Genomic DNA, 15,723 nt, shown 5'->3' with positions numbered 1-15,723 from the left:
TTACTCAAACGTGAGTCACATATGTTGTTCTCTTTAGATTAACTTGTGATGCTAACTGTAACTATTACAACAGACATGCTACCATAATAATAGCACCTATACTGCATATCAGATCTTATGTACACTGCTTAGATTCAGTCTTTATGTATACATACATTCTTCCCCACAGGGTGATGTGGTCCGCCTCTTTCATGCTGAGCAGGAGAAGTTTCTCACGTGTGATGAGTATAAGGCTCGGCACCATGTTTTTCTGCGCACAACTCTTCGCCAGTCAGCCACATCGGCTACTAGCTCCAATGCCCTTTGGGAGGTGGAGGTGAGAGTGACTTCCATTACAATAAGAGCCTCTTCTAAAAACGATAAGGTTGACATGAAATTTTAGTGGTGCTGTTGCCTTAGAAATAAGTCAGAATACACAACAAGGATGACAGTGGCAGCATTTGTGAATGTGGCTGCACCTAATCCCAGGAAACCTGCAGTAGAACTGAGATGCTGGGGCACAGATGGACTGACTGTTAGTTCCTGTTCTTGCTCTCAGCAATGATTTGTGTGGTCACTTCCAAAGTAAGGAGAGGAGTTCTCTGTCACAAACAAGTACCTAGTGGCATAGAAAAGAAACTGAGCCACTGAGATGAAATGTAACAGAGGTCCATCCATTTCCCATATGATGGCCGTTACCTGTTAGACAAAGACTTCACCTTTAACATGGACTTTTCCACAGGCTGGTCCTCCCAATGCCTATAGTGTGTGATAGACAACCGGGCATAGAATTCAAATCAAGTTTGCCTGATACTGAAGCTAGTCACACAGCACTCTGAGATCAGACGCCTGTATATCTTCAAAGACTGCTTGGCAAAAGGGTTTTATGATGCATTAACTGATAATTGTTTCTCTGCCTTCATTTACAGGTTGTTCATCATGACCCTTGCAGGGGTGGTGCTGGCCACTGGAACAGTCTTTATCGATTTAAACACCTTGCAACTGGGAATTACCTTGCAGCAGAGGTATGGTATATGGTTTTATTAATAATCATTCTATTCTTGTGCAAAGTATGGACAGTCTTCAGGGATTGAGAACTTTGCTGTAAATCATCCCCACTGCACAGTGAAAAAGAGTAGGAAATGACAAAGGTCCTGATTCAGAGCTGGATAGATGTAGAACACCGGACGCAAGCACCCGATGTTCTATATCTGAGCATCGGTGCCAATTCGTCCTGATGGTTAGAGCTGTGGCATGGAGATCAATGCAATTCTAATAGGTGTTACTGAGCAGTAATGGGGGGGTAACTGGTGTCCGGGGTGTGCTTGTGTTAGGGACTGCATAGAAACGAGCAGTTCCACTGACACCGGCGGCCAAATTCCATCGGGCATTCTGAGCAACCATAGGTTTGATCAGAAGCCTGATGGTGTGGCCGACGTCCGATCGATAGTGCATCTTTATGCACACCATGGTGGATTACTGCCGCAGACGTTGGGCGTCTCAGTAGTTACATTAGCAGTAGCTATATAGTCCACCTCTGGATCAGACCCAAAGTCTGGCAAGTGGGAAACCCTATTTCATATTTTTGCATGAGGGGATAGTTTAGATAAGTCGAGGGTATTCATAAGAGGACATTATTTCAAGTCTTACAAATTGTAAACACTGTGATATATTGTACACTGATGCACTGTTCTATTCGAGTCATTTGGTGGTTATGGGTAATGTTTATTGTGACATTGGGCAAGCAAGAAGCATGGCATCTCTCGCTCATTACAGGCATAGGATCTCTTAATAATAATAATAAATAATAATAATACTGTCCATTATTTATAAAGCATTATCATTTTACATGGTCCTATACATTTAGGGAATAATGATACAAATAATTTACTTTTAATAACATGAAACAAAAAGAAGAGATTGCAGTGTCCAAAAGATCTTTCAATCTAAGATGGGTGGGGAGCAATAGATACATAAGTAAATGAAATAACACTTGTACCTGGTGATGGGGAAAGTCTGTGTGGCTATTGCAAGGCAGTGGAAGGTAAAGACATAAAAAGAAACCATCAGCTGATGACTATCATGTCTGTCCTTCACCCTATGGAACCTCCATTCTGTTCTGGAAAAGGCTTGGCATGTTGTGCTGCAGGGGCACTCCTGTGATCATTCACAAGATGGGTAGCTGTGCCTAGGGTACCTGGAATGCTTGTAGGATCTGTTATATGTAATGCTTGTGACGAGGGGTTTCACAGATTAGGGTTAAACTGTTTGCCAGTGCTCCTTACAGCAACTGTAGGAGGATACACTGGCTAATCATGCCTGCATGTAAGATGTTCTCACTGGGCAGCAACAAATATTATTTTCTTTCCTTTTTATTATTGTTTTAAAGAGTTTTTCTGATAATATTTATGGACAAGAAATTTCATTCCGGTGCAACTGTGACACTCCAAGAGGAGTAGTGTACTACACTTTTCTTTACATTTTACATCTCATACACATCACAGACACAGTGAAAAACCACTTACAGTGTACTAGAGATGACGGACTGTGACTTTAATGGCTCAGGAATTGGTTTTACACATGTACAATTTAGCTGATTAAGCACAACAGAAGTTGGCATGAGAGAAATCGTGGACGCTCACTTCTGAGCCCATTCTACATGGAGTCAGTCTCGTTCTCACACAGATGTACAAACGCTGCTCATCAAAGTGATCTGTGTGAGCCAGCAATGTAGTTTTGTTGTTCCCAGTTGTTTTTTTATGCAAATGAGATGCATATTTTGAGCGAGAGAGTTGCTTTGCACGGCCGAGTCACCCGGGAGAGGGGCTATTTGGCGCAAGTGAAGCCACAGTGTATAAATACATATCTGTACTACATATATTTATGCAATGGAATTGGTAAAGATACAGCACCATTCATTTAAGTCTTTATCACTTTCTAATAAATGTTATTGTGTAAAGCACCATAAGCATCAACAATTCACAATTCAATATGCAATACATATAATACAGTTGCATGGCAGTAAATAGGTGTCCATGACAAAACTTATAAATACATGTAACCAATAGTTGCCATCCATCTGTGGCCATTGGACCGGATTCAACAAGGATCACTATTCTGCCAGAATGCACGCACCGTAGTTGCTAATAGCTGTGAAATGCAAATGCGTGCAATCGCATTGTGATCGCAGCCTAACATAAGGACTCCCACTTCCCCTTAAACACATCTGTATACTTGGGCAATAAAGTGAAACAATCGGTAACATCGAGTAACATCGGACCCATACTCACAGTTAAGGCAGGTCAGACCTCACTCAAGAATTGCTAACTTCAGTACACGCTATGGGGCCTCAGGTTGCAGTGGTTAGTTTATGCACACCCCAGCAACGACGTTGCAACGAACTGGCACGCCTGCGTTCGCCCCAAACCACCCCCCTGTCCCCACCCTCAAACAGCACTTCCTGTCAATCAATGTGCTCTGGGTCTGCGTAGCCTTTTCAAATGCAGTTCCCATCGCAATTGCTAGTTTGCGCACTATGATGCATGCGCTATGTGAATTTGCTACTGCGATCCTTGCTGAATCAGGCCCATAGTGAATAAAATACAGAGCAACATAAAGAATGAGGAAAAGTTTAGAGAGAATCAGTACATGAAAAGAGGCAGAAGAAACATGCAGTTACAAGGTTACAGCCCGATCATGATAAAGGTGTGTTCTCATTTACTAATGTGTAATTTCCTGTTGTCTCTTGTGATTAGCCCTGAGTCACTGCTACTCTAGAATTCAGAAACAATGGGCAATAGTGAAGCACTTATGCTGGCCATACACTAGTGAGATTTCGGGCCAATTTTCGATGCGTCGTACGATGAATTGTGTGGAAATCATGTAGTTTTTAAGGTAGGATAAGTTTCGATGCACTCTCCCGCAGCTCTTAAAACATATCGTATTATCAGATGTGCAGCCCATATTCTCTATCGTAATTGTATACTAATCGTGCCGTGTATTTCAGCATGCGATGCATCGTGCATCCGACCATCCGAGCGGCGTAATTTAAATCATGATGCATGTTTTTGGTGAGGCACACAATCAATCATATCATGATCCATCGTATAGGGACGAGTGATCTTATGACAGATCGTATGTAAATAATGTGTGAAATAAGCACCAAAACGTACGGCCGGGACTGCCAGGGAGCTCCAGGAAGTTCAGTGGAAATCGTAAGATGACTCTTTTCTTATGCTGGTCGTACTAGTGTATGGCCAGCATTAGAGAAAAAGATGAGTAAATACAATTTAGAATTAAAGGACTACTAAACTTAAAAAATATCTTATCGATCTATCTATCTATCTATCTATCTATCTATCTATCTATCTATCTATCTATCTATCTATCTATCTATCTATCTATCTATCTATCTATCTATCTATCATCTAATAACCTTCAAGAATGTATAGTAAAAGGGTTATGTGTTTTATTATAGCTTTTGTTATATAAAACAACTCGATTTTTAGATTGTGTTTTTTTGAAATGATCATTAATAATGGTGGGGTGAGAGGGAATATAGAGAAATATATGCTGGCTGTAATCTCGCATCTGTGGCTCAAGGTAAGAAGTACTGGATGTATAAGTCTTCTGCTCCCACTGGCTGGCATTTGAAAAAACTGTATCGCCTGCTGCGCAGTTTGCACTTATTTGGGGTAGATCTAGAGTTGGACATAGGCGCGTTTGTAGAGTGTATCTTGCGTGTTTTCGCTCTGCACATTCTTAGGGACCAAGCATATAAAAGTACATGTGATGCAGGATCATACGGATTTCATTCACATCTTCACTTGCGACTGAATGGGCGTGACTAGTCTGTCATGGAGCGTTCTCTTGTAGGCAGTGTTCAGTGAGGGTATGTTGCAGAACTGATGGCTATGCATTTCCATTTTTTTATAATGGTATTAATGGAGTGATCAGCAAAATAATCATTTGAAACCTATTAAAAGAACCAACATAGCAGCTAATTCAGAGTTGCATGCTGGTCCACTTTGTGGATGCTTCTCGTGACTATTGGCAACTGTGCACGTGTCAGAGCCTGCTTACACAACTTTGAACAGCTGCTGGATATTTGGCGTTGCACACATTTCAGTCTTATTCCCACTTGCAGCTTAGTGGGTGTAACTGGGCGGCAAGCAGGTGTTTGCGCGTATGAGAAGCGTTGTGTGTAGACGGAAGATATTCAGAGATGAGCATTGAAAGGTATCAGTCTGATTTCATACAGGGTTGGTGTGAATGCACTATAGTGGTAACGGCTACTGTATAACGGCGGTGTGGCCACATAAATGCCGCCAACGCTGGAAACAGGCAGAGATACGCATTTATTTCCAAGCATGCAGTGTGACCTCAGATGTGGTCAAATTGCTTTCAACTCTGAATCAGCCTACACTATAGTAATTTAAACATTATACCAGTTTATCCGTCTTTCCTTAATATCCCCTCCTTATTATATTGTTTATCAGTGCTCCTCACAGTGATCGCAGGAGGACACACTGGGTTTCATACCTGCATGTATGATGTTTTCTGTGGACAGCAACAATTATTATTTTCTTTGCTTTTTTACCTGTTTCTGGAGTTTTCTTGATAATATTTCTGAACAAGAATTGTTATTCCTGTATTATTATTATTACTACATATATTTATGCAAATGACTTTGGTAAAGATACATCACCATTAATTTACGTCCTATGGGTTTATTTACTAGGCTGAGGCTTGTAAAAGCCGCTACTTTCCAATGTGTTTATGCCCAATATGTAATAGGGCAATACTTTTATTAGCAAAACACATGGACACAATGCAGATGACGGCTACTTTCACAATTGGATTATATACTATGAGCACACAGTTTGGTCTCAAATGCGACCAGTTTGACTCTGAATCAGCCCCATATTGTGCAGCACAAGGGATAATGTACAACCCACTACAGAACAACATACAGACAGAAATAGGTTTGATGGAGGGATGCCTATTGTGTATGACTTACAATGGAATGGTAAAGTGGGCAAGTAGAAAGACATGCACTTTTTAATGGTGCGTACACATGGTACGATCAGTCAGCGAGAACGATATCGCTGACTGATTGACATGCACCTTCCCGGAGTGCTGGATGATCGATATTGATCATCCAGCACACCATCAACCCACCAACGATGGTCCCTATAGTAACCTGGTCGATATCGACCAGGTTGGCCTGCATGCACAGTCGATGGACGATATTATTATCGTCCATATGTGCCCGCTCATCTCAGGTCGTTTGGTGGGTTGGAGGCACCGAAAAATTAATGATACGATCGATATTGTTATCGTTCATATCGTGCATTTTTATGGTACCGTGTATATGCACCTTAACAGTCAAATGTGTACAGTTGATAAATCAGTCTGGTAACTAAATATGAGTGAGACTGGGACTTTATACTGCCTGAATCGCATGGACTGAGCTATAAACAAATACCTTCTGCAGAACAATAAGATTGTGGACAGCAGTCAGTGGTTGTGGTAGCATTCCAGAGGTTGCTGCTAGGCCTACGTTGTGCAGATGTGACTTACTTAGTTGGGAGAAATGAGAAAGTTGGAAAGCAATCTTTCAATAATGAGTGGTTTCCCAATAAGAATTATTTGGAGAGGTAATATTTTTTAGTGGGTTTTCTCTGCTATGACCTTATAAAAGTGAATGTGTCTGTTTAGCAGAGTTTAAATGTCTGAAAGAGTTAACAGGAAAGTATTTCCCACACAGAGGGCACTCAGATGGCAGGATCCCACATATTACGGAGAGACAAAGAAACTTTGCTGGAAGAAAGTTAAAAAGTTACAAGTTGCTCACAGAAAGAAAAGGCTTTATAAAAGTCTGTCAGGACAGTAGAGGCATTGTATAGGGTGCTCTTTCCCTTCCTCTGCAATTGCTGGCACAGCTTACATACCACTTCTCCCCTGCCAGCTGGAGGTGGCAGAGAACCAATAATAGTGTTCCTACAGCAGGATGGCATGGGAAAGAATGGACACAATATTTCTAGTGTGTAACAATTCTTCTCTACAGTATGTTGGTGCTATTTGGAAACTGCTACTAGAAATATTAGAAATATGGGGTGCATACCCCATTTTAGGGTACCTTATTATGGAGCCTAGAGCTATACTTACAAGTTACTCATTCCACCCACAGGAATGTTCTTTCTTCTTTCCTTCACCCTCTAATACCTCTGTATATGTAGCCAGGGGCCATCACTCTCCGTAATCAGTACTTGCAGATAGAAGGTCACCAGTCCCATAGGCAATTATAAGAATAATGAGAATGGGTGCAGGGGAGGAAGATATGACATAATGCACCCATTGTAGTGACTATTCTATATACTTGTATTTAAATGTAGGAATTAAGTTTTCCTCACATTACTAGCAAATACATTAAAAATATGAATAGTTTTATTGGCATTTTATAAAATTATGCTTTGAGGTTTTATGATGTTTAATAATGTCAAGTAAAAGAGTAACGGACAGGTACATTTTTTTTAGAGAATTTTATTTGTGGAAAATTGCTTCCCTATAGGGAAGGGCCTGGATACTGCCTGGGGCCGCAGCGGTGCTGAGCAGTATAATCTCTGAGCTGAGGTCATTTAGGAAAGAGGAATGTAGTATAATGAGAAACTGCAACTATTGTTTAAAAATACTGTGGGCCTATATTGAGCACTGCGCTGTGTAAGGTGGTGCTTTGCCACACTGTGGACCTGACGCTAAAGCGATCACAACTGCATTTCCGTATGCAAAGAAGCTGCGAAAATATGCTAATGTTCACAAAGATCACCTGAGCATAAAGTTGCCTACTGCTACCTTCTTACCTGCATGCGACGACGCACACCTACGAAAACATTGGTAACAACGAAGCACATCGGCGCCATCTTAACCAGCCTTGGGTGCTCTTCTGAGACGCAGAGCTGCATATGCAATTGCAGTGGCTAATTTATGCACGCCCATGAAACGGCGTTTAAACGGACAGGCACGCCTGCATTTTTGTGACCACTCCCCATTACCACCCCCAAATGCTGGCAGCCTGTCACTCACTTAGCGGTGGATTCCTCTGTGTGTGTGTAATCGCAATGCGATTGCAGCACTCGTGCAGTGTGATGCATGCGCAACGGCAAACATTCGCTTGATCTGTGTGAAAATTGCATCAGCGTCCATCTCAGAATCAGGCCCTGTGTGTACACAAAATGTGCTACTTTTATGAGATTGAGGGTCCGATAATTTTGTATATGATAATTATGTGTATGATTGTTTTTATTACACTGATGGAATTAAGCCTAGAAATGCGATTTCCCTTATAAAGTGTGCATGGAGTTTATAACAGGTGTTCCCCTGAAGTAAAGCTTCAATATTTGAATGACATGAAAATTAAAATCATTCATGGATAGAAGAATGCGTTGAGGTCACCTGATAAACAGGGTACACCCTCTAAGCACCCCTTTCCACCTCATGGGTCTCGTTTAAATCCTGCAAAAAAAGAAATCTTGTTTTTGCATCTGGGTGCGCCTAATGCGCAGTCAGCAAAGCACGCCTCTATCCATTCAGCTCTGTCTAAGTACAATTTGTAATACTCTGCTGCTGAGCCAGTGTATCTGTCACATGTAATATGATCTTTGGGGCACTACCATTGTTTCATGTATCCTAAATTCTAGTATTTTATATATGCCTTTTTCAGTAAGCATTAATCTAGTAAGACTATAAAATAAGATTGCATGGAAGATACAGACAAATATGGAATATACTGTATTGTACAATTGGTCATCATTAAATAAAGGGAACATTTCCAGGGACAAATCTTTAAAGCCTGGGACTAGCCCAAAACAGAAGCGGGCATGAGGTACCCCTTCAACTACATATTTCTAATGCTTAAGTTTGCTTCTCCCTACCTATAAAGCAGGGGTGGGGAACCTTTTATCTGCCGAGGGCCATTTTGATATATATAACATTATTCGTGGACCCGGTGCAGGCCATGCTCCCTCCATGTCACATCACACGGGGCGGGGGTCATAATCGCTGTTGATTACAGCAATGCCCGGAGCAGCCTGAGGATGCTCCGGGGAGCTGTAAGGGCAGCGGTGTGACTGTCTGAAACGTCCTAAGGGCACTCCTGGCAGCACTGCTGCATAGATTCTGGGTGCAAGGTGCCATTCTAGACACCCTGCTAGCCAGATGTGCCAGTGCGTTTGAACGCCGTTGCTTGGGTGTTCATAAATTAGCCACTGCGATGCCATACGCAGCCTAAGGCCTCATAACGTGCAATGAAGTTTGCAAGTAAGAGTAAGGTCAGAGCTTGTGCAAGTATGTGTGAGGCTGCGATGGTACTCGATTGTACTGATGGTTTCGCAGTCTTGCTAAACATTACGGATATGTGTAAGGTAAAGTGGGCATCTTTGTGTAGTGCTGCGGTGGCATAGTGATCTCAATAGATTGGCATACTATCGCAGTTGAACTGCGTGCGTAATCTCTATTGCATTCGCAGTTGTGATCAGTAGTGAATCAGGACCTAAGTCTGGAATTTCTTCTTTGGAGGTATTCATGTATGAGGGGCACAGGTGCTAACTGTCCATACTTTTCAGGGACAGCCTCTGATTATGAAAATGTACCTACAAAATAATGTGCCTGGTGTTTAATATACACCAAATGCCTTGTATAATTCACTTATTTTGACTTACATATTACTTGTAATGTGCGTGTAGAAGTTCATATTTATTTATGATGAATATCTGAAGAATTGTACTATGGTCATGTTTGGTGATCATATCATGTTTGTATAGTGTCTTTTGTGTGCATAAAGTGTTCTATACAGAACATCAGCAAGAGAAAATTGCTGTCAAATATAAGCACATATGGGAGGGATTAGGATGTAGTTTATAATTGTACTTCCTATATTTATAACTGGCGTGAATCCAAAAGTATTTTCACCTAAGTGGCAATGTAACTTGCGTGTGACTTGCATGGTGTGTGTTTGTGTCGGATCAGATATTTGCATATGGACAGAGATTGCTAGTGCAAATGTCATAATGGGCGCTTAAGCTGGGGTCTTAAGGTGATACAGGTGCAGCTGTCAAAGTATAGAAGGATCTGCATTTCCCAAAAATAAAACTTGACTGTGCATGTGTTAACCAATGATCAAAGTCTTAAATCCTCAATATAATGTAAATCATTAAAGTAAATATTAGCAAAATATGCACCTAAAATACACAGATAAATAGTTGCAATAGCCAATGGCTAAATTATTCCTATAATATCGTCAATTATTATATACAGTAATTGCTAGTGATAGTTGTTGGCTTGCCCAATAATGTATGCTCTAATAATTGCCTTCCAAAGTGCTGCAGAATATAAGTCTCGTAATTAAAATGAAAATAGGGTGAGATACAGGCCTGATAATATATTTGGTATGGTGCCGGAGCTAGATCCTGGGTCATTGGCAAAAGTTTCAATATAATCAGGTAACTTGTCTCATTCGGTAAATGCACACTATTGTGTAAGACTAAGACACCAAATGGCCTCTGCTGGTTCAGCAGTAGGTTTCTAAATAACAGGAATCACAGTGAATTGTTCCTTGAGTGAAAACTATGTGTCCCAGCTAGAGGTCCCGTGACCTCCGGAAAGTGTGGTTTGTCTGTAGACGTGTCCCAACTGATGGTATGGGCGAGTCCTGGGCTGAGGGAGCTGCATCCCTATCAGGAATTAGGGCTGTGTAGAGTAGAGTGGCAGTGACTGTTGGTCAGGGTATAAAATGTTGCCACTCGATGCAGCACGGTGTGGTTGGTTTCACCAGGAGATAGTAACAGATAAAGAAGGTAGACCACTTATAGCTGAAAGGTAATCAGGGCAAACGCAATGCGTTTCTGTGCACCAGGCACTTTCATTAGGAGCATCTGTAGTGCAGATTGATCCGACTGTCGATGGACCACATGAAATGGGAGGTAACTGGGAATTGCATGGAATTCTTCTGTAACGTGGAAGTGTAATGGGTGTGTAAGCTGACCTCCTATAAATCAAATATTGTTTAGGAAGTTCTTCCAAACACTTTTGCAGAAGTTCACATTAATGTGTTGCACTTGTATGTTGCTTTGCTTTCACCCTTCTGTCTAGTTCATCTCAAACTAGCTTGGAGGGGATTAAGGGGTATATCTAAGTGCAGGTTTTTAGACGTGGACTTGTTGCCCATAGCAACCAATTAGATTCTGTTTATTTAGCACCTTCTAGAAGATGATAGCTATAATTTGATTGGTTGCTATGGGTAACAACTCCACTTCTAAAAACCCACACTATTTTGTAAATACCCCTAAGTCTAGAGATTGTGCTGGAAATTGCATGATTTGAAGCCTATTGTCTTTTCTTGCTCTCTTCTGCAAAGGTAGTTCTGAACTAGCGGTTGTACAGCCGGTGCATTGCACTGGGGCCCGCCGCAATGAAGGAGCCGCAGCCAGCGGCACTATAATGAGTCAGACTGACTCACTATAGCATGCTGTCACTGCACTGCGGGCTGTAGCAAACAATGGATGCGGCCCGGCTGTCGAAGGAGAGTAGGAGGAGGAGCCCCCGGCCCTCCCCTTTCCTCCCTCTTCCCATCTCCCCCTCATCTCTTCCAAAGTCCCCAGCACTTACCAGTCCTACCTCTCTCTCTTGCTGAATGCTCTCTGAGGCAAGTCCGAAGCTTACTGCCGGGAATTTGACGTTACAATCTCGGGACCATCCCGGGCATAAAAAAACGCTGTGCCTCTCCGCTGCCTCACACTTGGGGTGAGGCGGAAGAGGGGGGCCCAAATCATATTTTTGCTCCTGGGCCCACAACTCACAAGTACTACCACTGCCTGGAGGTATGTTTTGGGTAGTTATCTTGCTGTAGGATGAACTCTTCACAAACTAGGTGTAGACCAAAGGTTGCTGCATACTGCTATGGGGTTTTGGATCAGGGTGCGGAATCCTGCAAAAAAGCCACTGACCATGATGCTTCCTCCTCCATGTTTGGCAGTTGGTGTTACAGGGGATATTTACTACAAGTCACACACTTCCTGACATGTTTAAAGGATAATGCTTTTAATAGAAAAACATGGGGTATTGAGGTATTTTGCTATTAAAGACATTGCCCTTTCAATTTTGTGCTTAAACACATCAGAAGCAGCGACTTTTACTAGCATGCGACTTAGTACACCGAATACACTAAGGAACCATCCTTTTGCATACTTGACAGCATGCAAAAACCCTGCTTGATGAACCAAAGATTTAAATTAAATTAAAGATTTTGATTCAATATTGATATTGAAGACCTTCTTCCAGTCTTCAGTCTTCTTAAGGGGTATATTTAAGTGCAGGTTTTTAGACGTGGAGTTGTTGCCCATAGCAACCAATTAGAGTCTGCTTATTTAGCACCTTCTAGAAGATAATAGCTATAATCTGATTTGTTGCTATGGGTAACAACTCCACTTCTAAAAACCCAGACTATTTTGTAAGTATACCCCTAAGCAGGGGCAGAAGTAAGGGAGACAATGGAGGCGCCTGCCACCGGGCGTCAGCACTGAAGGGGCACCTTCATCACCCACAATATATTCACCCCATTTAGGGCTGTAAATATGGGGGATAGGGGGGGCACTAAATGATAACTTGCCTCCGGGCGTCTGGGATGAATTTACGCCACTGCCCCTAACTCTAGAGATTGTGCCAGGGCCAGATTAACAATGGGGCGGATGGAGCTACAGCTCCAGGCCTCCACATAAAAATAGGCCCATTGTCATGACAACATGATGTTGACTGGCCATCTGCTCTCCACACGGTCAGCCATGAATCATAAGTAGTAAAATTGTATTTCTATTTACCTCACAAAATGAAGGATTTTTTTCCTTTTACATCTTTAGGGAGACATTGGAGCAGAGAGTATAGGGAGTACACGCCCACATGGCACTGGCCACACCCACACAGCACTGGTCACGCCTCCTCTGCTTCTCATAATAGGCCCTTTGGTCATTTTCAGATCCAGTCCCATGTGGCCATCAATCCGGACCTGGATTGTGCTGGAAATTGCATGATTTGAAGCCTATTGTCTTTTCTTGCTCTCTTCTGCAAAGGTAGTTCTGAACTAGCGGTGGTACAGCCGGTGCTGTAATAGTCCAATAGCAGTGCTACATGGCCCAGGCAAGGCCTTTTTTAACCTTTATACAATTTCAGGTTATTCACTGGACTCAAATTGCTTAAATTTCAGTAAAAACTGGAAAAATAGAGGTGTTTTAAAACTGTTGACTGGTAGTGTATATAAAATTGCACAAGTTATACATGTGGTGTGCTATGCTTATTTACATTGCTTTTTTCCAATGTTCTAGGAAAACCCAACATATAAAGGGGATGCCCCAGAGTATAAATCTGGATCATCTAACACCATTAGTTCACCTGTGAGTGTTTATTTTCATTATAATAGACATATCTAGATCTGAACTTATATTATGCAGAACAGAATACATCATGCGGCAGAATGCTTCTTACACATGTAACATATCAGTATAAGCTGTAGCATTGTACAATCGTTACCAAGGGTATATGTGATGAAAATGGGTCATACAAATGTATATAACATATGGAAGAAACTGCCATGTGGGCCGGGGAGTTAATAGGCAGCGGAGGATGTCACATAATACTCTGCCCTATCCGTCATTAACGTACAAAGCCTACATTCCTAAATTTACATAACTAGTGCAGCTCCCAGGTGGTCATAACTTAATGGAAACTGCTCCATCTTATACCCAGTGCTATTATCTCATTTTCCTATTTGCTAATATTACCAAGTCGCAGAGTGTAGAGTTGTGCCTGTTGTGTAACATTTCTCTAGAGAACTTAAGTGTGTGCTTTTGTATCTTTTTATACTCTTTCTTTTTCCCCCGCCTTCTGGTACATTTTACATTAACATGGTGCTCCATATTTCATATCCTGCCTATATTTTCATTTATTATTATGTGCACAGCTTTATTTTTCCTGTCTTTGTCTCATTTATTACAGATTTGCAATTCGGTTTCTCTTGCCTTTGAATCGTTTGCTTTGTTTCCCCCTAATTATTGAACACAACCTCTCCATACATTCATCATACTCCTCTCGCTACATTTCTTTTCTTCTCTTGGTTTCTCCCTTCTTCATCTATCAGTTTTCAGCCTCTGCCACCTCTCCATTGACTACCGATATTCTCTCAGGTAGCAAGCACTCGTCCCAATCGTAGGAATGCGGGGGAGAAGATTAAGTATCGCCTGGTGGCTGTACCACATGGCAATGACATTGCTTCCCTTTTTGAACTGGATCCCACTACCCTCCAGAAGACAGATTCATTTGTACCCAGGTAACAGGGACCGTATAACATAAACATGTTTATAGATAGTACCCAAAATGACCAGTTTATCACCCTATAACTAGCCTACGGTTTATTGCCTCATGAATGTTTCCATTTGTTGTAATAGATTATTAGACTACTGTAGCTATGTGTACAGTTCATTTTTATTAGTCTTTATTACATGTGATGACATATTATAACCCCTAAGTAAAATTGTACTTCCTTACATTACCCCTGAGCTTTCCATAGGTCAAGCCCTCATGTCTAGCCCTTCTCATTCCCTGTAACGTGAACATCCTGAATTTTTTACAGTCTTTTGATGTAGTTAAACTTTTCTTTCCTATTCTTTTGCTTTTCTCAACTGTAGACTGTGGAAATTACAGGCTAATTCTGCCTATATTGAACTGTAGATATTTAAAATCCCAACACCCATGGAGCAATGCCAATGGGTAACTCACCTGGTCCCATTAATTTGCAAGATATATTGACCATAAAAGTCTATTTAATGTTTGCCTGAAATATCTGGTTGCAATAATGCCTGTTGTGAAGGAAACATCTGCTTTTTGAATCCCAGGACAGGACTATTGGCTACTTGTTAACTGTGTATCTGTACAGGATAGTTACTTTTGCTACGCTGTGTACATATCTGCTGGAGAGGAAATAATTACTTTGCCATTGGTGCTGTGTAAAAAACGGTATTAACTGTATGGATATTGGGGATTTAAAATATTGCAGCAACCAAGGAATATTGGTGATAGGGTGCCTTCTGAGCCTTATTAAGGCCACATGGGGCCCTAGGCAACATACTGGTTTAGGGACCTCTTGTTTGTGCTATCCAGGGCCTTCGGTGCCCACTGCGTCCCAGGCAGAAATCTATGTTGCATAACCTATGATACATCACTGTGCCATGAGAGTTTCCCAAGTGATATCCAGTAATGGAGGTGGGTGGAATTGCTTAACGTGATGTATACAAATATTAATGTACTGTATATCTGGCTTAAATGTTACATTTTAAGTCCTAAATAAGATAGGGACTAAAGGGCCATTACATGGATACATAACATAGAATGATGTAACAGTATGTAATTTACATGTTCAATAATACAAGGATTCTTTCATGTGTCAGAAAAGCTCCTTGGTGAATTTATATATGTGAGGCAGTTTTGCAGATGACCATTTGGCCACTGGTGGTACTGTTACATTGAAGTTACTTGGCCAAGCAATCAGCTTTTAATGATATTAATGAGTGTAATATGCATTGTGTAGAATAATTTGTGTCTATTTAATTTTAAATGTCCAATAAAACAAGTAAAGTGAAACTAAATTCAACTTATAAATAGGGTATATTTGAAATTGGGATGCAGTTAAATTAGCCATCT

General features: G+C 41.3%; 1 protein-coding gene across 1 annotated transcript in view; it reads left to right on the top strand.

Annotated features, from left to right (window-relative positions):
• Positions 1–15,723, top strand: part of ITPR3 (inositol 1,4,5-trisphosphate receptor type 3) — a gene marked incomplete at its 3' end in the record, with an annotated part of 283,455 nt that overhangs the window by 67,137 nt on the left and 200,595 nt on the right. Inside the window, exons 8-11 of the mRNA XM_088455962.1 lie at positions 170–316; positions 909–1,004; positions 13,353–13,421; positions 14,211–14,353. Coding sequence (XP_088312088.1) covers positions 170–316; positions 909–1,004; positions 13,353–13,421; positions 14,211–14,353 — 455 coding nt within the window. The remainder of the gene's footprint in view (positions 1–169; positions 317–908; positions 1,005–13,352; positions 13,422–14,210; positions 14,354–15,723) is intronic.

The sequence above is a fragment of the Taudactylus pleione genome, unplaced genomic scaffold (assembly GCF_031769625.1).
Source record: "Taudactylus pleione unplaced genomic scaffold, aTauple2 ptg000682l, whole genome shotgun sequence".
NCBI lineage: Eukaryota > Metazoa > Chordata > Amphibia > Anura > Myobatrachidae > Taudactylus > Taudactylus pleione.
The sequence above is the reverse complement of the archived record's forward strand: the minus strand, read 5'-3'. Positions and strand labels throughout refer to the sequence as shown.